A 27299-nucleotide genomic window follows, 5' to 3' on the forward strand; every position below is an offset into this window, starting at 1 on the left:
GATAAGGAAGCCTGAGGCTTAATAAAATCTGTTGCCTTTACAATTGTCATCTTATTAATACAAGATACTATCACTTTTGCATGGTTCTCCATGATAATTATGAGCTTCCCCAAATGGTGAGAATTTGTTGAATGTTGACCATCATTTGTTGGTGCTTAGTGACACAGTAGCCACTGCACTGAGTATCAGAGTATCTTCAACAACAGTTTGTGAGGTACTATCATCACTGATATCACTGAACAGTTTTATTGTATGTCAATGTCATTTGTGGGTATTCAGGGTGTAATGCACCTCTTTCTCCAGGGGACAAATATTAATTATTATCAGTAGCAATATATTAAGCTACAAATTTTCATTTTAAACCTGTGTGGTCTCCCTGGTGTGCCTAGTCGACCACCAGTCCCCGTCACGCTGTTCACTCTAACAACAGAGTACATACATGGTTGAAGACATGGAGAAAGATAGGTATCATCACAATTTGAATTTAGAGTAATATAATTTTCTTACCTTTATTGGTCATTGTTGCACGCTCATCGTCCAGTGATGAATCTCGCCATCTGCTGTTTGTTAAATCAATTTGAGGTCCAGGGTGTGTATTTTGCTGCATAAGAACTGACACATAGTTAAACTTCCAACTTTTATTTTATAAATGCTGATCATGATGATATTCAATAATTTTCAATGTAACAGCTTTTCCAATACATCATTTCGTTCCCTCTATCCTTGACCTACTCAAAGCATGCGTATTACAAGACGTCTCAACACCAACTGCCCATTGTCTCTACACCTGCCAACAACCGGCTCCTGTTCACAGGGGTTACAAACTGTGCAGTTCTGCCAACCTTGGTTGTACGTCAATATTTTACACATCGCACATATACATATATGAAAAACAAAGTATGAAAAATGAAAAGTATTTATAATATAGTTCTGTGGCAATATACCTCATTATTGTTGTCATATTAAGAGTTTTGTAACAAAATAATAATATTTCACTTTATGTTTACATAGTTAAAGTTCACTTGCTCCTTCAAGTTGATTGACGGCACTGCACACCTCGCCTGCCGGTGGTATCGGTAGTTTCAGTAGTCCGTTACATTACAAGGGGAACAGAAACAGCTGAGTGATGTATCTGGGTATTTTTAATAAGATTTTCTGATGCACTATCAACACTGATTTTACTGAGCAGTTATTTTGAAGGTTCAATGTTTACACACCAAAAGTAAAAATTTGTTTTGCATTAATTGTATGAGACTATTTCTTGCTGTTCTCTCATGTTTTCCACATATGAATTTTCTCAGTCAAGTGATATAAATCATGACATACCAAATCTTACTTTGGAAATCCAAAGGAAGTCATGACTATGTCATAAACATAAAGCATTAAGTCAGTCATGGTGACTCACATATGATTTGAAATGTAAATTGGTAGCACTGTAAGACTGGTCAACCATGGCCATGTAATTAGTATATTCTGAATGATCTGATGGAATCTTATTGCTTTCGCTACTGTTTTGAGTAAGGGGTCTTCAGAGTTGTGCAATGCTTTAATCTTTGTTTCATGTGGTAAATGCCCTAAGTTGCTACAAATTGGAGCCATACTTAACTTGCATTTATTGCATGTCTCTCACTCAGCACAAAGTCCCAAGTGATGGGAGAAAAGCACAGGAGGCTGCTGTATATAAGAAGGGTGTAAAAAACAAACCCACAAAATTTCAGACACATATCTTTAACATCAGTATGCTGCAAAATTCTTGAACATATTCAAAGTTCAAATATAATACATTTCCTTGAGACAGAAAGCATTACTTTGCAAAATTCAGCTTTTCCTTTTCTCATTCAGTATCCTGTGGACAATAGATGGAAGGCAACAAGCAGATACTATAGTCCTAGATTTCTGGGACATGTTTGACACAGTGCCCCATTGCAGACTCTTAACAAAGGTCTCAGCTTATGAAATAGGTTCCCAAATATGTGAGCTGTGGAAAAGTACTTAAGTAATGTCCCGGATGGTAAGCTTTCGTCAGAGACAAGAGTATTGTCAGGTATGACCTAGGGAAGTGTGATAGGGCCACTCTTGTTCTCTATATGCATAAACAATCTGATGTCAGGATGACCAGAAATCTGTGACTGTTTTATGATGACACTGTGTATACAGGAAAGTGTCATTCTTGTGTGACTGTAGGAGGGTAAAGGATGGCTTGGACAGAATTTTAGTTTGGTGAAAAAAAATCTTAGTTTACACAAATGAGTAAGGAAAATAATCTGATTATGTTCAAATACAATATTATTGGTGTGCTACTTGACACAGTTACATCAATTAAATATTTAGGCATAATGTTGCAAAGTAATATGAAATGGAACAAGCATGTAAGGATGGTAGTGGGGAAGGCGGACAGTCAGCTTTGATTTGTTGGGAGAAGTTTAGGAAAGTGTAGCTCATTTATAAAGAAGACCATTTACAGAACACTAGTTCAATCCGTTCTTGAGTACTGCTCAACTGTTTGGAAACCCTAGTTTCTTGAATTAAAGCAAGACAGCAAAGCAATTCAAAGGCAGGCTGCTACGTTTACTTGTAGGTTTGATCAATATGCAAGTAATATGGAGATGCTTTATGAACTCAAATGGGAATTCCTGGAGGGAAGACAACATTCTTGTCATAAAATTCTATTGAGAAAAATTTAGAGAACATGCATTTGAAGCTGATGGCAGAACAATTTTACTGTCATCAATCTACACTTCACGTAAAAACTTGAAGACAAGGTAAGAGAAATTAAGGCTCGTACAGAAGCATATACACAGTTCCACAAGATCTGACATGGTTTCAAATTGAACACTAACCCAGAAATAGAATAAATTTCCTTTATTTTACATCTATGGTCACAAATTTTTATGTCATCAGACTACTGGTTTTGGTCTATACACAGTTTTATTATAAACACAGCTGTTTCTCCCTCACTCCATTTGTGAGAGGAATAGGAAAAGATTTGACTAATAGTGGTACGTGGTAACCTCTGCCATACATCATACACTAGCTTGCAGAGTATGTATGTAACTGTAGATGAATTAAACATTGTTCATGTTGCTTTTTGACAAGTAAATTTTTATTTATTGGAAACCTGCTCTCATGTGTTGCATTCTCATGTGATGATGTCAGAGATCCTATTAACAGTGTAAAATGATTCTAGTTTTCCTTTGCATTGCTGGGTTAAGTAATATATTAGGCTCCAATAACAATAAATCTTGAACACTTTTGTGCTTGACTGGGCACTTTTCTAATAACTTTTCAGTTACTTAGATTAGTGTAATTTGACCACTCTGATCTACACACCAGAAAATGGTGTAATGTTGTGTATGCATTGATGTAATGTAATTAATTGGAAAATTTTGCTATGTGAATACCGGTAGGTACATGTGAAGATGGGGCTGGCAGTCCCAGAATTGATTGATTAGGCATTAAAGAAATTAAGAATCATCTTACAACTGTTTTTCTTAAAAATGCTTAACATTCTACAGAAGTAGTTTTGAAAAATACCAGTCTATTTAAAGCAAATGTCCTTTGACATCAATAAAAAGTCCACTATAATCAAAAATTGCCAAGATCATACAAACACATGACACATCTTCCATCCAACAAGTAGTACTGTGTTTCAATGGAGACATTGGTCCAGTTTGTTCAGTATATTCCACATGATGGGCAAGAGAATCACTGAAAATATAATACGCGTTTCCCAAAAAGTCAACTGTATCCTACTTTACAGCTTGAAGAGTGTACTTTATCCCTCCATTAACAACATGTAGCACACAACCTACAATGTTATGAGCTTTTTCTGATCAGGATTCTCTTCTACTGTCTTCTCTTCTAATTTTCTCAAAAAACTAAAACTGATATTAAGTCTGTCCATGAAAATTTAAAGAATGTTTTGTATATAATGGTCAGATTTCTCAATAAATTATCAAATAGCACTAGCTCTGCCTAAAAATGAAAAACGTTGTTAAAATGCTTTGTACAAACTCTACTTCTATTGACATCAAAAAGCTTCACAAATGTTATTTATCTTTCCTCTGTACAATTTTATTTAATGACTCATCAAAACACAGCACATAGTCATTATGCTAGCATAGCTTATTTTTTTAAGTTCATCAGAATAATAGGGAGTAATATCTTAGTCCGTGATATATTTGCACTTTGTTGCACCCGTTTTGAAGTTAGTAGTACCCAAGTTGCCTGCAGATATCAGTTTGAAACTCTCCCCATCATGAGTTCAATGAAAAATTGCTTTTTACAACTTTTATGAAAGGGATAGATTGCTGCTCACCATAAAAATGACACTTCAAGTTGCAGACAGGCACAATCAAAAGACTACTGTTACACTCTAAACTTTCTGCCAAACTTGTTCAGAAAAGAAAGGAACACACACATACATTCAGACACATCTCACGAATACATGACTGCCATCTCCAATTGCTCTAGCTGGACTGCAAATGTTACATTGAATGAAAGCAGCAATAGTCAGTGGGGCAGGGAAAGGGCAGCAGAGATAGGGGGAAGGGGGTGGGGGGGGGGCGGGAGAAGAGTGCTGTCTGATGAGAATACAGGGACTGGAGACAGTAGGAAAAGACTGCCATGGGCAGTATTTGGACAGGAGGTTGTGGGGGAGGGGCAAATGAAGAGTGGAAAAGTGGAGGAAAATGCTGGTGAGTGTGTTGACAGAGACCAAGCATAATGAGGATGAGGGGGCATGAATTGAAAGGAGGTTGTAGAACAGAGGGGATGGAGACTGTTGATTGGAAAGTGTGGGGACAATAGGTTATTGAAGGTTGAGGCCAGGATAATTTCAGGGGCAGCTAATGTGTTTTAATGATAACTTCCACCAGCACAGTTCAGAAAAGCTGGTGGTAGAGGGGAGGATCCAGAATCCAGACAGCCCAGGTTGTGAAGCAGCCATTGAAATCAATATGTTATATTCAGCTGCAGGTTGTGCCACAGGATGGTCCATTTTGCTCTTGGCCACAGTTTGGCAGTGGGAATTCATCCTCGTGGACAGATGGTCAGTTGACACACAAATGTAAGAAGCTGTATAGTGATTGCAGTAGAGCTAATATATGACAAGACTACTTTTGCAGATGGCCTGGCATCTGATAGAGTAAGATAAGCTTGTGAAAGAACTGGAATAGGAGGACTGGAATAGGTGGGTGGGTTGGGCAGGTCTTGCACCTGGATCTTCCACAGGGATATGATCCCTGTGGAAATGAGACACTTAAAGTAGTAAAGGAGTTTTGCTATTTGGGGAGCAAAATAACTGATGATGGTCGAAGTGGAGAGGATATCAAATGTAGACTGGCAATGGCAAGGAAAGCGTTTTTGAAGAAGAGAAATTTGTTAACATCGAGTATTGATTTAAGTGCCAGGAAGTCGTTTCTGAAAGTATTTGTATGGAGTGTAGCCATGTATGGAAGTGAAACATGGACGATAACTAGTGTGGGCAAGAAGAGAATAGAAGCTTTCGAAATGTGGTGCTACAGAAGAATGCTGAAGATAAGGTGGGTAGATCACGTAACTAATGAGGAAGTATTGAATAGGATTGGGGAGAAGAGAAGTTTGTGGCACAACTTGACTAGAAGAAGGGATCGGTAGGTAGGACATGTTTTGAGGCATCAAGGGATCACAAATTTAGCATTGGAGGGCAGTGTGGAAGGTAAAAATCGTAGAGGGAGACCAAGAGATGAATACACTAAGCAGATTCAGAAGGATGTAGGTTGCAGTAGGTACTGGGAGATGAAGAAGCTTGCACAGGATAGAGTAGCATGGAGAGCTGCATCAAACCAGTCTCAGGACTGAAGACCACAACAACAACAACATGATCCCTGTGGTAATGTGCTGAGGTTGGGTGTGGCATAAGGATGAAATACGATGTTGTGAAGATAGGATGGGTAATGGAACACCACTTTAGGATGGGTGGGAAGGATCTTTGGTAGAATGTCTCTTATTTCAGGGCATGATGACAGATAATCAATCCCTTACAAAGGCTGTGGTTCGGTAGTTCCAGTCCAATGTGGTATTAGGTGATAAAGGGGATGTTTCCTTGTTGCCCATTTTTGGGGGGGGGGGGGGACGGTGGGAGGATTTGGGGGGAGGGGGGGGGATATGGGACAGGAAAGCTGTTTACAGAGTGCACCTGGGTGATAGTTCCTATCATACTGAGCAATGGAGTTCCTGTCAGCTGATCATAAGGACAACAAACTTTCAGCAGAAGAAAGGACAGCTATACACAGCCTCAAGCTAGATCATCATTAAATCATCCTACCTGCAGACAAGGTTCCATCATTGTTGTTATGAACTGTATTGACTATCTTGTGGAAGGCCTTTGCCAGCTTTCTGAATCCTCCACCTGTAAACTCCCATCCCAGAAGTACAACATAGCCTCCCTTAGGTACTCCTCAGAACCTCTTCCCTGAATCCATTTCTCTCCTCATCCCCAAGACACCCCACACACCATCTTCTACATACTCCCCAAAATCTACAAACCCAACAATCCTGGCTGCACCATCGAAGCTGGTTTTTGTGACCCTATTGAAAGAATTTCAGCCCTCACGTACCAACATCTCCAACAAATTGCCCAAAATCTAGCCTCCCACATCAAGGATATCAACCACTTCCTTCATCACCATCCACCATCCACACCCTTCTACTACCTGGGTCCCTACATCACTTCGCTGCACACCAACGTCCCTCATGTCTGTGATCTCACTACTATTGAACACTACCTCTAACAACGTTGCAAGAGCAGCCAAAGATGGGGGTCATGTGTGAGTGAGGTGTGCCTACTTGTGTGAATGTGTGTGTTTTTTCCCTTTCTTTTGCGGAGAAGGCTTTGGCAGAAAGTTTAGAGTGTAACAGTCTTTTCATTGTGCCATTGTGCAATTCAAAGTGTCATCTTTAAGATGAGTAGCACTCTGTCCTTCTCATAAAAGGTGTAAATAGTAATTTTTCATTGACCTAATGATGTGAAGACTTTCAAAGTATTCATAAGTATTGACACACTAACAGTCTCAGGTTTGTAACTACTTGAAATTGACTGGGTGATTTGATTTTTGCCTTACTTGTGCTGGCAACATATGCTCTTGGGACACTTTCAGATGCACAAAAAAGTTTTTAGACAAAATTTGATCCACTTTTATTTTTAAAAACTCATCTGACCTTTTCTTTTTGATTGACGTATTGGGCCCTGACAATACTGTTGGATAAACCAAAAAAATTTATGCATATATTGCAGTAAGCTTGTAGATTCGTAGGTCCTTTCACTTACCTGGCAACAAATCGATGGTTGATTTTATAAAGTATCAAGTGTCAAGAAGAGTTTTTGTTGAAAATATTTTAATAATGTACACATAGAAAAAATATTAGGAACTGTACATTTGTCATTTTAGAATAGTATGCTTGATTATCAGGATGGAGCATATTACAGGGCAAGCAAAAGTCTTTCCCAGATTAAATAAAAAAGATGTAAGGGACTATGCTAGATACAGCTATTAATTAATTCATAAAGTTTTTGTATGGATACACTTCCACATGTTTATGTCTGTTTTCTTAAATGGTTCCTTAATTCATGAAGTTATTACGGATAAAATTCTACATGTGCTCTGGCAGCATGTGATTTCTTTTCTGTGTCTTTTGTTACGATGGGTACTGTTGCAGCAAGATAGGGCATCATCACACTGTGTTTAATTTGTTTGCATTTCTTGGCTGAAACATTTCCTGGCAGATGGATCAATAGAGATGGTCCATCATCACAGCCACCGCATTCTCCATAAATAACCTATCTTGACTTTTTGGATCTTCATTTCACCAGTTACTGATCTCCATACTCTTAAGACACTAATACAATATGTTGCAGAGATAGTGATGGAAGAGATATTGGCAAAGATGTGGAGAGAAATTGAGTATTGTCTAGAATTTCTACAGGCAACAAACAAAACACTTGTGGAAATGAATCCATAAAAACTTTGAGTTAAACTGCCATTTGGAGTAAACTGCATTGCTGCATCTAGCATAGTTCCTTAGAAATAAACTTTCATTGTCAGGGAATGACTTTGTGCTTAGCTTGTACAGTACTGGTGGATTTATTAACAGTTCTTAACCATACCTTAATTTAAACCACAGGAACAACCAAACTTAAAACATTCTCCGACTTTTTTTTTAAAAAATGAACACCTATTTTTACTGACTCATAATTTTCTTGACTATTCCCTAAGTATCCCTGACCATCCCTGACTTTCTTGAAACTGTGAACCATCTGTAAGCATGACACAAGACACAAAAATAATTTTCATACACTTTGAACAATGGGAAATCCAGGATGGAATACGGACAGTATTATGAAAAGGAAAGACTGCTACTCACCATATAGCGGAGATTTTGAATCACAGACAGGCACAACAAAAATACTACTAAACACATACGTTTTTGGCTAGAAGGCCTTCTTCAGAAATAGACAAAAAACACACACACACACACACGCACACACAAACGAAGCTCACACACACATGACCACTGTCTCTGTATACCCTGGACAGACTTCGAGTGACTGCACATGAGCATATGATGAGAGATGCAGTCTGGGCTGAGTAGCGGGAGTAGCTGGGGTGGGGAGAGGGAGGGAGAGTGGGTTTGAGTGGGAGATGGTATAGTGCTGCTTGTGGGAGCATACAGGGACAAGGTGGAGAGAGGATACAGCTGCTAGGTACAGTTTGTAGACTATATGGAGGGCAGGGGGAGTTGGGTGGGGGGGGGGGGGAGGGGGGGGGGGGAAGCAGAGAAGGAGAGAAGTAAAAATACTGTGGGTGCGTTGGTGGAATATATGGCTGTGTAGTACTGTAATGGGAACAAGGAAGGGTGTAGACAGGTAAAGGATAATGACCAACAAAGGTTGAGGCCAGGAGGTTACAGGAATGTAGAATATATTGTAGGGAGAGTTCCCACCTGTGCAATTCAGAAAAGCTGGTGTTGGTGGGAAGGACGTAGATAGCAGAAGCTGTGAAGCAGTTGTTGTAATGACGAATGTCATGCTGGGCAGCATGCTCAGCAGCTGGTTGTAGCACAGTGGCCTCGGCTTAGCTTGTAGATCACATTACTGGTTTCGCAGGTAGCCCTGCCTTTGATGGGATGGGTGATACTTGTGACCTGACTAGAGTAGGTAGCAGTGGAAGGATGTATGGACAGGTCTTACATCTAGGTCTATTAGGTACATGAGTTATGAGGCAAGTGGTTGGGAGTAGGGGTTATGTAGAGATGGCTGAGGATATTGTGTAGGTTCGGTGAGAGGGGGCAGAATACCACTTTGGGATGTGTGGTGAGGATATTGTGTAGGACATTCCTCATTTCAGGGCACAAAAAGAAATAGTCAAAACTCTGGCAGAGAATGTGATAGAATACAATACAACAGAATAGATAGAACAGACCTAGATGCATGATCTGGCCCATACGTCTTTCCACCACCTTCCACTCCAGTCTGGTCACAAGCATCATCTATCCCATCAAAGGCAGGGCTACCTGTGAAACCAGTCGTGTGATCTACAAGCTAAGCTGCAACCACTGTGCTTCATTCTACATGGGCATGACAACCGACAAGCTGTCTGTCCAAGTGAATGGCCATTCACTGACTGTGGCCAAGAAACAGCTGGACCATCCAGTTGCTGAGCTCGCTGCCCAACACAACATTATTGATTTTAATGACTGCTTCACCTTCTGTGCCATCTGGATCCTTCCTACCACCACCAGCTTTTGTTAACTGCCCAGGTGGAAACTTTCTCTACATTATATCCTACATTCCCGCAAAACTCCTAGCACCAACCTTCGTTAGTCATTGTCCTTCACCCACCTATCCCCTAGTCCCTGTTCCCACAACACAGCCTTCTAATCCATAAGTGCACTCACAGTCTTTTTACTTCCCTCCTTTCTTGCTCCTCCCCCCCCCCCCCCTCCCGGCCCCATACCCCGCCTGCTGCATGTGTTGTATACCTTCCAACTGCACTTAGCTGCCCTATCCTCTCTCCACATTGTCCCTGTATGCTCCCACAAACAGCACTAAACTGTCAGACACCCATACACTGCTCTCTCTCCCCATCCTCACCCCAACTACCCCCTCCTCCCAGACTGCTTTTCCGATCATATGCAGTTGCTCGCAGTCTGGACCCGGCAGCCAGAGACAGTGGTCATGTGTGGGTGAGCTGCATTTGCACGAATGTGTGTGTGTATGTGGTCCATTTCAAAAGAAGGCCTTCTGGCCGAAAGCTTATGTGTTTAGTGGCCTTTTTGTTGTGTCTGTCTGCAACTCAACATCTCCACTATATGGTGAGAAGCAACCTTTTCTTTTGATACAATTTGACTTCTTGTCTAGGGCTGAGAATGGAATCATGTAGTCTGGTGCAAAGGTATTCAACAGTCTTCCATCTGATACAGTGGTGTTGAACATGTGGGTAATTACCCTATGAGGTGTAAAATTAAATTTTCTGAGAGGTAGAAAGAAAATGTTTTAGTTTGTATTTCAGTTACAAAACTGAATTATTGCTAAAAGACCATTTACTTTTATCTCTATTTCATAAGACTGTAATACTGATTAAATAAGTTACGAAAAATACTAGCATTAACGCATGACACAAAGGGTGGAGGTTACAGCTTGTGAAACGAATGAATGAACAAAAATATTAGCAAGAAGATACATTGCTGCTCAACGTTGATACGACCCATTGAGTTGCAGACAGGCACAACAAAAAGAGTGCTACACCTTACAGCTTTAGGCCAAAGCCTTCTTCAGCAAAGAAAACATACATACATTCACACAATCAAGCACACCTCAAGTATGAAAGAGCAATACCATTGGCAGCTTTGGCATTTAATATATTAGGTATATAGAATCTTAAACAGGGTAATGATTGGTGAAGGTGAAGGATTTTGTATGTGTGCTACAATCATTATAACTAACCAATGTATTTATTATGTTGTGCAAAATTTAGGGAGTCAGTACTCAGCATACACTGCATAAAATTTTATTGTATTCACATCATTTTTGTATGAGCATCAGAAGCACTTAATAAATGAGATTAAGCTGCACTTGGAAACAGAAGATCAATCATTTCTTCCCAACTCCATTCACAAATTGAACAAACTAATAATGGGATGAGGTGCACTCTGCCACACACTATTATTTTGACTTCTGGGTTACGTATGTTGAGAGAACAATGGTTGTGCAAAATTAAATGCAAAGTCAGTCAAGAAATATTTCTGAAGACTTGCTAATATTTAGAAATTGTTGCAATTTGTGAAGTCAGTTTAATCTTATCCATGTGTAATTTCCCCTAATTCAGATATCCTCTCTATGAAATAAATAGGAAGTGCAGGGAAGCTAAGACAAAATGGCTACAGGAAAAATGTGAAGACATCGAAAAAGATATGATTGTCGAAGGACAGACTCAGCATACAAGAAAGTCAAAACAACCTTTGGTGACATTAAAAGCAACGGTAGTAACATTAAGAGTGCAACGGGAATTCCACTGTTAAATGCAGAGGAGAGAGCAGATAGGTGGAAAGAATACATTGAAAGCCTCTATGAGGGCGAAAATTTGTCAGATGTGATAGAAGAAGAAACAGGAGTCTATTTAGAAGAGATAGGGGATCCAATATTAGAATCGGAATTTAAAAGAGCTTTGGAGGACTTACGGTCAAATAAGGCAGAAGGGATAGATAACATTCCATCAGAATTTCTAAAATCATTGGGGGAATTGGCAACAAAATGACTATTCATGTTGGTGTGTAGAATAAATGAGTCTGGCGACATACCATCTGACTTTCGGAAAAGCATCATCCACACAATTCCGAAGACGGCAAGAGCTGACAAGTGCGAGAATTATTGCACAATCAGCTTAACAGCTCATGCATCGAAGCTGCTTACAAGAATAATATACAGAAAAATGGAAAAGAAAATTGAGAATGCGGTAGGTGATGATCAGTTTGGCTTTAGGAAAAGTAAAGGGACGAGAGAGGCAATTCTGACGTTACGGCTAATAATGGAAGCAAGGCTAAAGAAAAATCAAGACACTTTCATAGGATTTGTCGACCTGGAAAAAGCGTTTGACAATATAAGATGGTGCAAGCTGTTAGAGATTCTGAAAAAAGTAGGGGTAAGCTATAGGGAGAGATGGGTCATATACACTCCTGGAAATTGAAATAAGAACACCGTGAATTCATTGTCCCAGGAAGGGGAAACTTTATTGACACATTCCTGGGGTCAGATACATCACATGATCACACTGACAGAACCACAGGCACATAGACACAGGCAACAGAGCATGCACAATGTCGGCACTAGTACAGTGTATATCCACCTTTCGCAGCAATGCAGGCTGCTATTCTCCCATGGAGATGATCGTAGAGATGCTGGATGTAGTCCTGTGGAACGGCTTGCCATGCCATTTCCACCTGGCGCCTCAGTTGGACCAGCGTTCGTGCTGGACGTGCAGACCGCGTGAGACGACGCTTCATCCAGTCCCAAACATGCTCAATGGGGGACAGATCCGGAGATCTTGCTGGCCAGGGTAGTTGACTTACACCTTCTAGAGCACGTTGGGTGGCACGGGATACATGCGGACGTGCGTTGTCCTGTTGGAACAGCAAGTTCCCTTGCCGGTCTAGGAATGGTAGAACGATGGGTTCGATGACGGTTTGGATGTACCGTGCACTATTCAGTGTCCCCTCGACGATCACCAGTGGTGTACGGCCAGTGTAGGAGATCGCTCCCCACACCATGATGCCGGGTGTTGGCCCTGTGTGCCTCGGTCGTATGCAGTCCTGATTGTGGCGCTCACCTGCACGGCGCCAAACACGCATACGACCATCATTGGCACCAAGGCAGAAGCGACTCTCATCGCTGAAGACGACACGTCTCCATTCGTCCCTCCATTCACGCCTGTCGCGACACCACTGGAGGCGGGCTGCACGATGTTGGGGCGTGAGCGGAAGACGGCCTAACGGTGTGCGGGACCGTAGCCCAGCTTCATGGAGACGGTTGCGAATGGTCCTCGCCAATACCCCAGGAGCAACAGTGTCCCTAATTTGCTGGGAAGTGGTGGTGCGGTCCCCTACGGCACTGCGTAGGATCCTACGGTCTTGGCGTGCATCCGTGCGTCGCTGCGGTCCGGTCCCAGGTCGACGGGCACGTGCACCTTCCGCCGACCACTGGCGACAACATCGATGTACTGTGGAGACCTCACGCCCCACGTGTTGAGCAATTCGGCGGTACGTCCACCCGCCCTCCCGCATGCCCACTATACGCCCTCGCTCAAAGTCCGTCAACTGCACATACGGTTCACGTCCACGCTGTCGCGGCATGCTACCAGTGTTAAAGACTGCGATGGAGCTCCGTATGCCACGGCAAACTGGCTGACACTGACGGCGGCGGTGCACAAATGCTGCGCAGCTAGCGCCATTCGACGGCCAACACCGCGGTTCCTGGTGTGTCCGCTGTGCCGTGCGTGTGATCATTGCTTGTACAGCCCTCTCGCAGTGTCCGGAGCAAGTATGGTGGGTCTGACACACCGGTGTCAATGTGTTCTTTTTTCCATTTCCAGGAGTGTACAATATGTACAACAACCAAGAGGGAATAATAAGAGTGGACGATCAAGAACGAAGTGCTCGTATTAAGAAGGGTGTAAGACAAGGCTGTAGTCTTTCGCCCCTACTCTTCAATCTGTACATCGAGGAAGCAATGATGGAAATAAAAGAAAGGTTCAGTTGTGGAATTAAAATACAAGGTGAAAGGATATCAATGATACGATTCGCTGATGACATTGCTATCCTGAGTGAAAGTGAAGAAGAATTAAATGATCTGCTGAACGGAATGAACAGTCTAATGAGTACACAGTATGGTTTGAGAGTAAATCGGAGAAAGATGAAGGTAATGAGAAGTAGTAGAAATGAGAACAGCGAGAAACTTAACATCAGGATTGATGGTCACGAAGACAATGAAGTTAAGGAATTCTGCTACCTAGGCAGTAAAATAACCAATGACGGACGGAGCAAGGAGGACATCAAAAGCAGACTTGCTATGGCAAAAAAGGCATTTCTGGCCAAGAGAAGTCTACTAATATCAAATACCGGCCTTAATTTGAGGAAGAAATTTCTGAGGATGTACGTCTGGAGTACAGCATTGTATGGTAGTGAAACATGGACTGTGGGAAAACCGGAACAGAAGAGAATCGAAGCATTTGAGATGTGGTGCCATAGACGAATGTTGAAAATTAGGTGGACTGATAAGGTAAGGAATGAGAAGGTTCTGTGCAGAATCTGAGAGGAAAGGAATATGTGGAAAACACTGATAAGTAGAAGGGACAGGATGATAGGACATCTGCTAAGACATGAGGAAATGACTGCCATGGTACTAGAGGGAGCTGTAGAGGGCAAAAACTGTAGAGGAAGACAGAGATTGGAGTACGTTAAGCAAATAATTGAGGACGTAGGTTGCAAGTGCTACTCTGAGATGAAGAGGTTAGCACTGGAAAGGAATTCGTGGCGGGCCGCATCAAACCAGTCAGTAGACTGATGACCAAAAAAAAAAGTGTAACAAATGTCCCAAACTTTCTGTAAACATTAATCCTGTAGATTTTTGTGCCTGTAAATCATTGGACCTAATTTAAACAATTTGCATTAAGGTTATTGTGACAAATTTATTAACATCCAACAAAATAATTTTGTCTTAATAATTATTCTTCTAATACAGAGAAACAAATATTTAAAAAAACATCACAACATTTACTTGAACTTAAGTCATATTCTCAATTCTGTAGATATGAAAAGTCACAAAATAAGGCATTGCATAAAAGATCAAAATCAGATGGTAGGTATGATCAAATAATAGTACTAAGGGTCAACCACTATCTCATTAAATTCTTGAAGAAAATTCAGGAGAAAAAGACCTTTGTAGTCTTTTCAAGAACTGCATAAATTTAAATTCTTTATCAAGTTCTATCAATATTTAATATTATCATACTTACTAATCAACAACATCTACAGTCACATGATTACTCTCTCAATAACAGTTTCATGCCTAGCAGCGGATTCATCAAACCACCTTCAAGCTATTCATTTACCAATCCAAGCTTGAACAGCACATGGAAAAAATGAACACTTAAATCTTTTTCTCCAAGTTTTGATTTCTTTTATTTTATTATGATGATCATTTCTCCCTGTGCAGGTGGGCACCAACAAAACATTTTCACACTCTGAGGAGAAAGTTTGTGATTGAAATTTCATGATGAGATTCAGCCACAACAAAAAACTCCTTTGTTTCAGTGATTTTCGCCACAATTTACTTATCATATCAGTAGCACTATCTCCCTTAATTTATGATAATACAAAACAAACTGCTCTTCTTTGAACTTTTTCGATGTCCTCCATCAGTCCTGCGCAGCAGTACTCCAGAATAGGAGCAGACAAGCTTAGTGTAAGCGTCTCTTTAATAGACCTCTTGCATTTTTTAATTGTTTTGCCAATAAATTGCCCTCTTTTGTTAGCTCTCCTCACAACATTGTCTGTGTAATGGTTCCAAGTTAAGATATTCATAATTGTAATTCCTAAGTATTTAGTTGAATTTACAGCCTTTTGATTTGTGTGATTTATCATGCAACTGAAATGTAATGAATTCCTTTTAGTACTCATGTGGATGACTTCACACTTTTCATTATTTAGAGTCTATTGCCAGTTTTTGCACCATACAGATAGTTTGAATTTGCAACTGGTTTTGATCTTCTGATGATTTTACTAGACAATAGTGATGGCATCATATGCAAACAATCTAAGGACGGATTGTCTCCTAAATTATTCATGTAGATCAAGAACAGCGGGGGGTCTATAAGCCTTCCTTATGAAACAGCAGAGGGCTTATAATACTTCCTTGTGGGACACAAGATACTACTTCTGTTTTACATTATGACTTTCCATCAGCTACTATGAACTGTGACATTTCTGACAGGAAATTGTGAATCCAATCACACAACTGAGACAATACTCCATAGCCAAGCAACTTGCTTAGAAGTCACTTGTGAGGAACTGTTTCCCAATCCTTCTGGAAATCTAAAAATATGGAATCAATTTGACATCCCCTGTTAATAGCTTTCATTACTTTGTGGGAATAAGAAGCTAGGTTTTTTGTTTTTTTCTTTTTTCTTTTGGAAGAATGATATTATCTGAACCCATGTTGGCTGTTTGTCAATAAATCATTTTCTTTGAGGTAATTCATAATGTCTGAACACAGTATGTTTCAAAATCCTACTGCAAACCAGCATTATTGATATGGGTCTGTAAATCAGTGGATTACTCCTATTTCCTTTTTTGGGTATTGGTGTGACTTGTGCAATTTTCTAGTCTTTAGGTACAAATCTTTCGACAGACAAGTGGCTGTACATGATTCCTAAGTATGGATTATTGTATCAGCACAAAATGAAAGGAACCTGACTGGTATACAATTTGGACTGGAGGCCTTTCCTTTACCGAGCGAGGTGGCGCAGTGGTTAGACACTGGACTCGCATTCGGGAGGACGACGGTTCAATCCCGCATCCGGCCATCCTGATTTAGGTTTTCCGTGATTTCCCTAAATCACTCCAGGTAAATGCCGGGATGGTTCCTCTGAAAGGGCACGGCCGACTTCCTTCCCCGTCCTTCCCTAATCCGATGAGACTGATGACCACGCTGTCTGGTCTCCTTCCCCAAACCAACCAACCAACCAAGCCTTTCCTTTATTAAGTGATTTAAGCTGCTTTTCTATACTGAGGATATCTACTTCTCAGTTACTTGTGTTGCAGTTGTTCTTGATTCGGATTCTGGAATATCTGCTTCATCTTCTTTGGTGGAAGAATTTCAGGAAATCATGTTTAGTAACACTGTCTTAGTAGTATTGTCCTCAGTAACATCACCATTGTTGTCACACAGTGAAGCCATTCATTGTGTCTTGCTGCTGGTGCAGTTTACATATAATCAAAATCTCTTTTGGTTTACTACCACATTTTAAGACAGGATTTTGATGTGGAAACTATAAAAGCATCTCACATTGAAGGTTGTATTAAATTTTGAGCTTCTGTAAAAATTTGACAATCTTGAGGATTTTGCATACTTTTTTTGTTACTTCTGCAACTGTGTTATAACCTGCTTTGTGTGCTATGGTTGATCTGTATCATCTCTTATTAATTTATTTGCTATAAATCTCTCAGTTACTGTTGGCACTATTTCTTGAATTTGAACCAAATATAGGCTATGCTTACATAATGAGATTGGAAAGAATGGAAACTGTCTCTTGGGAAGGTATCAAGTGAATTTTTATCTGCTTTTTAAATAGATGTATTTTGTGTTTACTTTTGGTGTGTTTGGGTATTCAGTCTCTCTACAACAACCTAGTGGTCACTGATACCCATATCTATCATGACACTTGCCATGTGCTCAGGATTATCTCTTGTTAAGAGGCCAAGTATGTTTTTGCAACCATTTACACTGATTGAGCTCCTGAACTAATTGTTCAAAACTGTTGCAGCATCAGGTGACTATCTTCTCCCTGCTGGCTGCACTGTTGTGATTGGAACATACAAGGTACATCGCAATCCAGAGATCTATCCTAATCCAGAAGAATTTAATCCAGACAACTTCTTAGCAGAAAAAATGCAAAACAGACATTATTATGGTTACATTCCATTTAGTGCTGGACCAAGGAGTTGTGTTGGTAAGTCATTGTTAATAACTATTTATTTAGACTTTGGCTGTGTACTGTAGTATTGTATTGGACTTTTATCAGACATTTTTATTTTTATCATATAGACTGTACAATTTGATGTTAGGGAAGTCAATTGTTACACTATGAAAGTGATACTATCAACAGAAATACAAATACAGATGTTTCATTCCACTGTTGAGCATATGTACATGCAATTGGTGTTGTCAGTGTTAACACAATAATAATAACAATAATAATAATAATATAATATAAACTTCGACATGACTAATATTATTAATTACAATATAATAATCAAAGATGGATTAAAAACTGATGAGTGACATGTGATGATTAAAAGTATAACATGATCACTTATATATTAAAATGTGCAAGAACATATAAATATTTGCCACTCATCCTCATCTACTTAGTGTTCTCTAAATATACAAATGGTATAAATGTAGGTCTGCCTGTACTTAACTTATCTTCTGAGAGCTATCGCAGTGCCAGTATTCTCTCTCATGTTACTAAATTTCTTAGGAAGCCAAAATGATCTTCTCCAAGTTTGGCTTCTACCAATTTTTCGATCCTTCTGTAAATAATTTGTATAACTATTTCAGTATTTTGCAACCGTGATTTGTTAAACTGATAGTTAGGTAACATTCACACCTATAGTTAGGTAACATTCACACCTGTCAGCACCTGCTACCTTTGGATTTGCAATTATAGTCTTCTCAAGGTCTGGAGGTATATTCCTTGACTCATACATATTACACACCAAGCAGAATAGTTTTTTCATGGCTGATTATCCCAAGGACCTTAATAATTCTAAGAAAATGTCATCTACTCCACAGGCCTTGTTTTGACATAGGTCTTTCAGTGTTCTGCCAAACTCACATCTTAGTACCATATCTCCCACTCATCTTCATCTATTTTCTCACCATTTCTGTAATATTACCCTCAAGTTCATTTCCAGTGCATAACCCTTCTGTATGTTCCATCCACCTTTCAGCTTTCTGTTCTTAGAACAGGCTTGCTATCAGAGCCCATTATATTCATACAGCTTCCTCTCTTTTTTTCAAAGTTCACCTTGTTAAGCACACTTACAAGTCCTTGCATTTCTTGTCTAGCCATTCCTATTTTGCCATTTTGCATTTCCTGCACTTAATGGTCTCCCAGTTCAATAACAGACACAACACGATTGATTTAAGTTTCACAAGTTTGCACTTTTATTCTGTCCAGATAACATTCATGTGATTACCATTTTATCTTACACTTCTGTTTGTACTTCACAAACATTAGGCTAGCACATACATTTCATCTACATCTTCATCTACATGAATACTCTGCAATTCACACTTAGGTGCCTGGTAGAGATTTCATCAACCACCTTCACACTACTTCTGCACTGTTCCACTCTCTAACAGCACATGGGAAAAATGAACACTTAAATCTTTCCGTACAAATGCTGATTCCCCTTACTTTACTATAATGATCATTACTCCCTACGTAGATTGGTCACAGTCAAATATTTTTACATTCACAAGAGCAGTTGGTCATTGAAATTTCATGAAAATATCTTGCTGCAGTGAAAAACACCTTTGTTGCAATGATTGCCACCCAAATTTGCTTATCATATCCATAACACTCTCTCCCCTATTTTGAAACAATACAAAACAAGCTGCCTCTTTGGACTTTTTCAGTGTACTCCATCAGTTCTATCCAGTAAAGCGCCCGTACTATACAGCAGTAATCTAGCAGAGGACAGACAAGTGTAGTATAGACAGTCTCTTTAGTAGGCGTGCTGCATCTTTGATGTGTGAAGCCAATAAAACTTCCTTTTTTTGCCTTCCCCACAACATTATCTATGTGATTTTTCTAGTTTAAGTTGTCTGTAATTGTAATTGTTAGGTATTTAGTTGAATCAACAGCCTTTAGATTTGTGTGACTTATTGTGTAACCAAAATTTAATGGATTTCTTTTAGCACTCATGTGGATGACCTCACACTTTTCCTTTTTCAGCGGCAATTGTCACTTTTCACACCATACAGATATCTCCTGTCTAAGTCATTTTGCATTGGATTTTGATCTTCTGATAACTTAACTAGATGGTAAAATTTATACAGATTAGGAATAGGAAGTGCCTATAATACTTTCTTGGAGAATTGCAGCTGTCACTTCTATTTTACTTGATTATTTTCCATAAATTACTATGTACTATGACCGTCCTGACATGAAGTCAAGAATATGGTAACATAACTGAAGTGGTACTTCATAGGCATTCTATTTGATTAAAAGTCTGTTGTGGGGAATGGTCTCAGAACCATTCTGGAAATCTAGAGGCATGGAATCAGTTTGAGATCTGCTGTCAGTAGCAGTCCTTACTTAGTGTGAATAAAGAATTATGGTATTGTGTTTTACAAGAACAAAATTTTTTGAATCCTTGCTGACTGTGTCTCAACAGACCATTACCTTTGAAGTAATACATAACGTTTGAACAGAGTATATGTTCCAAAATCTTACTGCCATTTGATGTCAGTGATATGGGTCTGTAATTCATCTGATTAATCTTATTTTATTTTTTGAGTATTGGTGTGATCTGTGGATTTTTCTAGTCTTTAGGTGTGGATTTTTCATCAAGCAACTGGCTGTATTTGATGCTAAGTATGGGGCTATTGTGTCAGCATACTATGAGATGAACCTATATGGTATACTAATCTGAACCAGAAGACTTATCTTTATTAAGCAATTTAAGTTGCTTCACTGTGTGAGGATATCTCATTCTAAGTGACTCATGTTGGCAGCTGTTACTGATTTGACTCTGAAGTATTTACTTTGTCTTCTTTGGTGAAAGAATTTTGGAAAACTGTGTTTAATAACTCCAGTTTTATGGCACATTAGTAACTTTATCATTGGTATTGCACAGTGAAAGTAGTGATTGCGTCTTGCAGCTGGTGTACTTTACATATGACCAGAATCTCTCTTGATTTTCAGTCAAATTTGCGACAGTTTTTCATTGTAGAAGCTATCACATTGAAGTCCAGGCTAAGTTTCAGGCTTCAGTAAAACATTGCCAGTCTTGGAGACTTCATGCTGTTTTAAATTTGACATGTTTTTTCATTACTTCTGAGACAGTGTTCTGACCTGTTTTAGGTATGATTTGCATTCAGTACCATCTTTTATCAATTTATTCAGTATAAATCCCTCAATTATCACCAATACTGTTTCTTCTGAATTTAAGCCACATCTGTTCTACAATTACAGAATTAGTTGGGAAATAGTGGAGACTGACTTCTAGGAAGGCATCAAGCTAATTTTTATCAGCTAAATGACATGTATATATCAAGAGGCTGAGTATGTTTTCCCAACAATTTACCCTTTGAGTGGACTCCTGAACTAACTGCTCAAAATAATTTCCAGAAAAAGCATTTAGTACAATTTCTAATGAAGTTTTCTACTTACCACTGGCTTGAACATGTATTTTCACCGACATGCCAAGGATAGGTAGAAGTCACCACCAACTATAATAGTGTAAGCGGGATACCTGTATGATATGAGACCCAAGTTTTCTTTGAAATGTTCAGTAACTGTATCACCTGAGTTGGAGAGTCAGTATAAGGAACCAATTGTTGATTTATTCTGGTTGTCAAGTACAACCTCAACCCATACTAATTCACAGGAACTATCTACTACAATTTCATCACGAGATAAACTACTTCTCACAGCACCAAACACACCACTGCCAAGTGTATTTAATCTGTTCTTTCTGAACACTGTTAGGTCCTTTGTGAAAATTTTGGCTGAACTTATCTCTAGCTTTAGCCTGCTTTCAGTACTTATAATGATTTGAGCTTCAGTGCTTTCTATTGGCACTTGGAGCTCTGGTTCTTACTAGAGATGGGCAAAACTGTTCTTTTCAGAGATCGGATCCGAACTGTTCACTCCCTGAAATGAACTAGGTCTTTTTCATGACTCACCACTCATTCACAATAGAAAATAAATGGAAGGCACATTGCCCTTTAAACTTGGTTTATTCCAGTACTATACCTGTATTTTGATCTTATTTGATCCTATTTTGAAGTAACACAGATAATGAGTAAGAATTTTGTATTGTTTATTGAAATTTCCACGATATGACAAAGTTTTTGATTATCGATTTATTTTGCACTATCGTGGTTTTTTGGGTGATCGGAAAATGTTGTAACTTGAGATTTACATTAACAATGTATTTGGCTATAATGTATTAAAATTTCATTAACCTCGTACAAATACATCCCAAGCCATATATTTTTAAAGTGAACATTTCCTTCCGAAGACGCCCAAAATCGCAAAATCCGTACTACAATTAGAAAAAAAATATAAATTTGACTGTAAGACCAAAGTGCTGCATATAGCCTTATGCAGAATAAAACAAGGAAAATATTGGTGTATCACATTTTGCGATACGTTTATTGGTTCGCTCGTAATTAAAGTGTAAATTCGAGTGTCCATAATAAAAAATCCTATAGTAAGAGGAGTCGTCAGGAACCTCATCTGATCAGTTCAAACAAATAAAAATAAAATAAAAACAAATGATGTATACATAACATAATTATGTAATATACATATGGTATTAGTACGAAAAACAATATCCAGAATAGACGAACTCCGATGCAGGGGCGCTTAGTCAAGCTGGTCGAGCCGCGAGCTGTATTGCTGCGCGAGCTAAGACCGCAGAGACCAGAGTGATACCTGAGTTGCTTTGCTCAACGCTCTGGCTAGAGTCGAGGACGGTGGGGTGAGCGTTGAGCGGGCGAGTTCCGAGGGTGGGGGAAGCGGTGAGCGGCCACCACTCACCCGCTCTGAGGCAAATCGTCCTCTTGCGAGCAGGTTGTTGCAAGTAGTTCTTATGTTCTCCACTAGGAGGCTCTCTGTCCTGTTGCTCGCATCAACCGCCCAGAGGGCAGGACGTGCGACTGAAACGATCGCCGACGGAGTGCGATGCTAAGTTAAGGTGCGCCAGCGGCCAGACACTGCACGCGGCAAGGGAAGCACAGAGACGGCACGGCATATGTGAAACACAAAATCCAATGGGGCACTGCACAATGCAGGCAGCCAGGGCAGAAGCAGGGCAGAGGCCGGCGCCGGCTGTGTTGTGTGGCGTGCAGTGTGCTCTGACCAGCAGAGGCCCCCCTGATATGCTCCGTCTCTCTCTCTCTCTTTTTCTCTCTCTCTCTCTGTCTCTCTCTGCTGAGTGAAACGTTTGGAGCTACCGTTCTTTTTTTCTGAATCACTGATTGTTCACTCCTTTGAAATATTCTGCTCTATAAAACAATTCATGAGCGGATCCCCCATCTCTAGTTCTTACTCAACACAGCTATGACAGTTTACAACTTAATACTGATTGTTGCTATGTCTGTCCTCTTCCTGTGTTTGTCCCACACCTTTTGAGACTGAAGCCCATTCTTTACTTTCCTGGGGCCTTCTAACCCAGTGGTAGTCACCTGGTCGCTACCTCCCACTAGTGGGCTTTCCAGCTTTCAAAATGTGTGGCAGGTGGTAGGTATTTTAAAAACAATTTCATTAGGTTTTCATAAAATCTTCACACAAAGTCTTTGGAAAGTAATTGTTCTTATATACCTCCATTTGTTGTAACTCTGCTTTATAAATTTATTGGATTAATGTTACTTCCACACTTTATAAACCACCATATTTGTGGATCTGGTTGGTGGCTAGAAAATTTTACTGCTGAAAGAAATACAAAAGTGGAGGATGTACACTTGAAAACAAACACCTGTTGTAGATATAAACAGTGGAAATATACACTACACAGTTATTAAAATGTAGAGGCTCATCACAACTCACGGACAAATTGCTTTGCTCTGATGTGCTGTTTCTGAGATGGGAGCTGTTGCCCAACTAACAAGTTTGACACCTAAAAATTTTGAGATCATATCATTGACAATAAATTTCATTAACATCAATCTTCTACAGAGTACAGTTCATAAGAAACTAGTCAGTTATGCATTGTTCTCAAAGTAAGTCACCAAACATTAAATATGACTGAGGTAAAAACACAATTATTAAGGGCAGACTAGGAGACACCTTTCATAAGTATACTAAACTTACAGCTAGGTAGTATCAGGATGCCAGCTTTTACAAGCACTGTAATAAAGACATGTAGATTGTGTGATAGTTATGTGTGAACTTTCAATGATACTGATATGAGTGATACAGATATGTTGTCGTGGCGATTTCCAAGTGTGGACTTTTATACTTAACTGTGGATACCAACATGAAAATGTTAAGCACTTGCTTTCTATGTGTGGACTGTCAATATTTGTGTGGGGTGGAGTAAATAAAGATCAGCATAATGATATTTTGTGATTTTTGGTAATTACATATTAGTTTATAAAATGGTAAATGTCAGAATTAACATTAGAGTTAATCAGTTGAATCCAACAATAATCTGGCTTAACTAAATGATAGTTGGTTAAGAAAGCATTAAAATTCAGGGTACTACTTAATTAATACACTGTATGCCTCCATGGCAGAGTACCAACTTCCATGTAAAATTTCCATGTTCATAATTTTGCTAATTTATTCAAACTCTTAATTAGATGCCTTATTAGACAACCAAGAGCATTATTAGGTTTAGAAAAATTAAATACGGATCTGGGAATTAAAAAAGAGTAATGGCTCTAATGGCAAAAGTAATTTTGGGTGCAGTTGAACTTTGATTATGAATATTACTTAAGTGTAGTTTCAGAGAAACTAAAACTAGTTATTGGAAAGAATGAAACATGGATTTTCTAATGAGCAGCGTCAATCTTCTCAAAGCTACTGATTAGCTCACACTGATTTACTAATTTCTCGTAATTAACCAGATATTAAACAAAACTAAATATATCACTAGACTCAGCAGACTGAAAACTACAACATGAATAATAAATTTCCATAAAATATTTTACAAATAGTATTTAGGCAGTTTTGGGTACATATGTTATACTCATTGCATGTTTAATGAAACACAGTCAAAAGATAAGTAAAAAATAGTTATTTAAGAGGAGTAGAATAACAGCTGGTGGCTTAATTCCACTTTGCAGTGTTTCACATCCATATTTGCTTCAGAAATGTTTTACAGTTTTAAGTCTGGTTTCAGAATCTTTGTCTTACCATTATATAATCTATTTGAAACCTTACTGTTCACCAGTTGCCTGCCAAGTAGGGCCTATACAATCTCATTTCACAATTTTTAAGCCCTATCCCTTTTAAATCTACTGAATTTCAGTCCCACATCACAATTAAAGCTTTGTCTCCCTAACAGTCTGAATGATTACTTTTATCTCATAATACATTCTCTCAATCTCTTCATCATCTATGGAGCTGGCTAGCATATAAACTAGTACTATTATAGTGACTGTCTATCTTGGCTATGATAATGCCTTCACTATGCTGTTCATAGAAGCTCACCTATGTTCCCATTTCCTTGCTCATTATAAGATCTATTCCTGCATTACTCTTTATTTGATTTTGCATTTATAATCCTGTACTCAATTGATCATAATATTGCTCTTCCTGGTACTGCACTTCAATAATTCCCACTATATCTAACTTCAAGCTATAGATTTTCCTTTCTAAATTCTCAAACCTACCTACCTACATAATTCCACACTCTAACCCACAGAATGCCAGTTTCATTTTTCTTGATGATGACATCCTTCTGAGTAGTCCACATCCAGAGTTCCAAAAGGGGGATTATTTTACATCTCAAATATTTTATCGAAGAGGATGCTGTCATCCTATAACCACACAATAAAACTGCATCTTCTTGAGAAAAATAATGTTTATTGATGTATAGGTCAATCAATCATCCACACTGTTGTTCCTACAGCTATTGAAAAGTTGGCTTCCACTCTTCAAAAACCTTAAGTTAGTCTGGCCTTTCCACTTTGCACTAGTACCACTCCAGTGGGTTGTACCTATGATATAGCTATCTGCATCACTGAGGCATGCAAGCCACCACTCATTGCAAGATCCAAGACTCATGTTGTAATGTCACTTTTTTGAGGCCACTTCCTGCACTTCTGCACACTCGTTACCTTTCATATTGGTTATTTCACTAGCCTATTTCATAATAATTTTAAATTTTTGCACCCTTTCTTGCTTTTTACCATTATTTGTCTTAATAATTTCAAACATTCCTCTGATATCTTTCTTTTTTTCTCCATATTCACTTAGAGAAAAAATTATCTAGTTTTCTGTTTTTCAATGGCTTATAGGTTTGGTACTGTTTTTTTTTTTTGTCTTTTATTTCTTTCTTACATCTAAATGCTGTCTTGGAAGAGGCTTTTTCCTTTTTATTAGGTATTGTATCTTTCTATAAGTTTTCTTTCTCATGTCCTCTTCTTATTCAGCAGCTTGCTTCATTTTATTCCTTGATTGTACCATACTTATTTCACTACATGGTCATTGTTGAATGAGAAAATTATTTTGTAACAAGACATTTCTTGTGAAATAGTTATCTGTTAAAACAAGTTTTAAGGATAAAACAATCACAATTATTGTGATGTAATACTATACTTTTAGAAATTTCTCATGTATTCAAATTCACCACAACATTTTTTTCCTTCCATTACAGGTCGCAAATACGCCATGTTGAAACTGAAAATTCTCCTATCAACTGTTCTGCGAAATTACAAAATTGTGTCTGACATAAAAGAATCAGAGTTTAAATTGCAAGCAGACATTATATTGAAACGTACTGATGGTTTCCGCATAAAAATTGAACCAAGGAGGTCTGTTAAAGCAATGTGAACTGTAGACTATACAACATCCACTAAAATTCCAACAAAAATTTGCTCAAACACTGCTACTATCTAAAGTGTTGTCATATTTGTCACACATTCAATAAAAAACAGTTTACTGTCAGAAACTGGTAACAGTTTGAAAATACATGAGGCCATTTTTTACTCAAACTATGTATGAAACTGACTTTTTCTACACAGGCATAAAAATTGAACCAAGGAGGTCTGTTAAAGCAATGTGAACTGTATACTATACAACATCCACTAAAATTCCAACAAAAATTTGCTCAAACACTGCTACTATCTAAAGTGTTGTCATATTTGTCACACATTCAATAAAAAACAGTTTACTGTCAGAAACTGGTAACAGTTTGAAAATACATGAGGCCATTTTTTACTCAAACTATGTATGAAACTGACTTTTTCTACACAGGCAATAAAACTCTATTATAAATGTATTGTTATTATGGTATTATTATTATCCTTATTATTTCTATTACACATACTACTATTGTTAAATTTTGTAACATAAAGATGGAAGACTGATTGTAGAGATGGTGTAAATTATTGAAAATAATGAGAGAAAGAGAGAAATGACCTGGAGTTCCATACTACCCAACATTCACATCCTTAAAGCAAGAAATCTGTTTTAGTTCCATCAGTTTTCTCAGGGCCACAAAAAATAAATGTAAACATGGAAACAATTTTCATGGTATAGGACTTCCTGATATTGTGGGTCAGTTGACCAGGCTTGCTCGAC

At 38.8% G+C, this 27299-nt stretch overlaps 1 protein-coding gene across 1 annotated transcript in view; it reads left to right on the top strand.

Annotated features, from left to right (window-relative positions):
• Positions 1–26687, top strand: part of LOC126251861 (cytochrome P450 4g15-like) — a 162715-nt gene extending 136028 nt beyond the window's left edge. The window contains exons 12-13 of the mRNA XM_049952546.1: positions 17577–17762; positions 26374–26687. Coding sequence (XP_049808503.1) covers positions 17577–17762; positions 26374–26549 — 362 coding nt within the window. The 3' untranslated portion in view covers positions 26550–26687. The remainder of the gene's footprint in view (positions 1–17576; positions 17763–26373) is intronic.
• The last annotated feature ends 612 nt before the right edge of the window (positions 26688–27299 follow it).

Source organism: Schistocerca nitens, chromosome 4 (assembly GCF_023898315.1).
Source record: "Schistocerca nitens isolate TAMUIC-IGC-003100 chromosome 4, iqSchNite1.1, whole genome shotgun sequence".
Lineage (NCBI taxonomy): Eukaryota > Metazoa > Arthropoda > Insecta > Orthoptera > Acrididae > Schistocerca > Schistocerca nitens.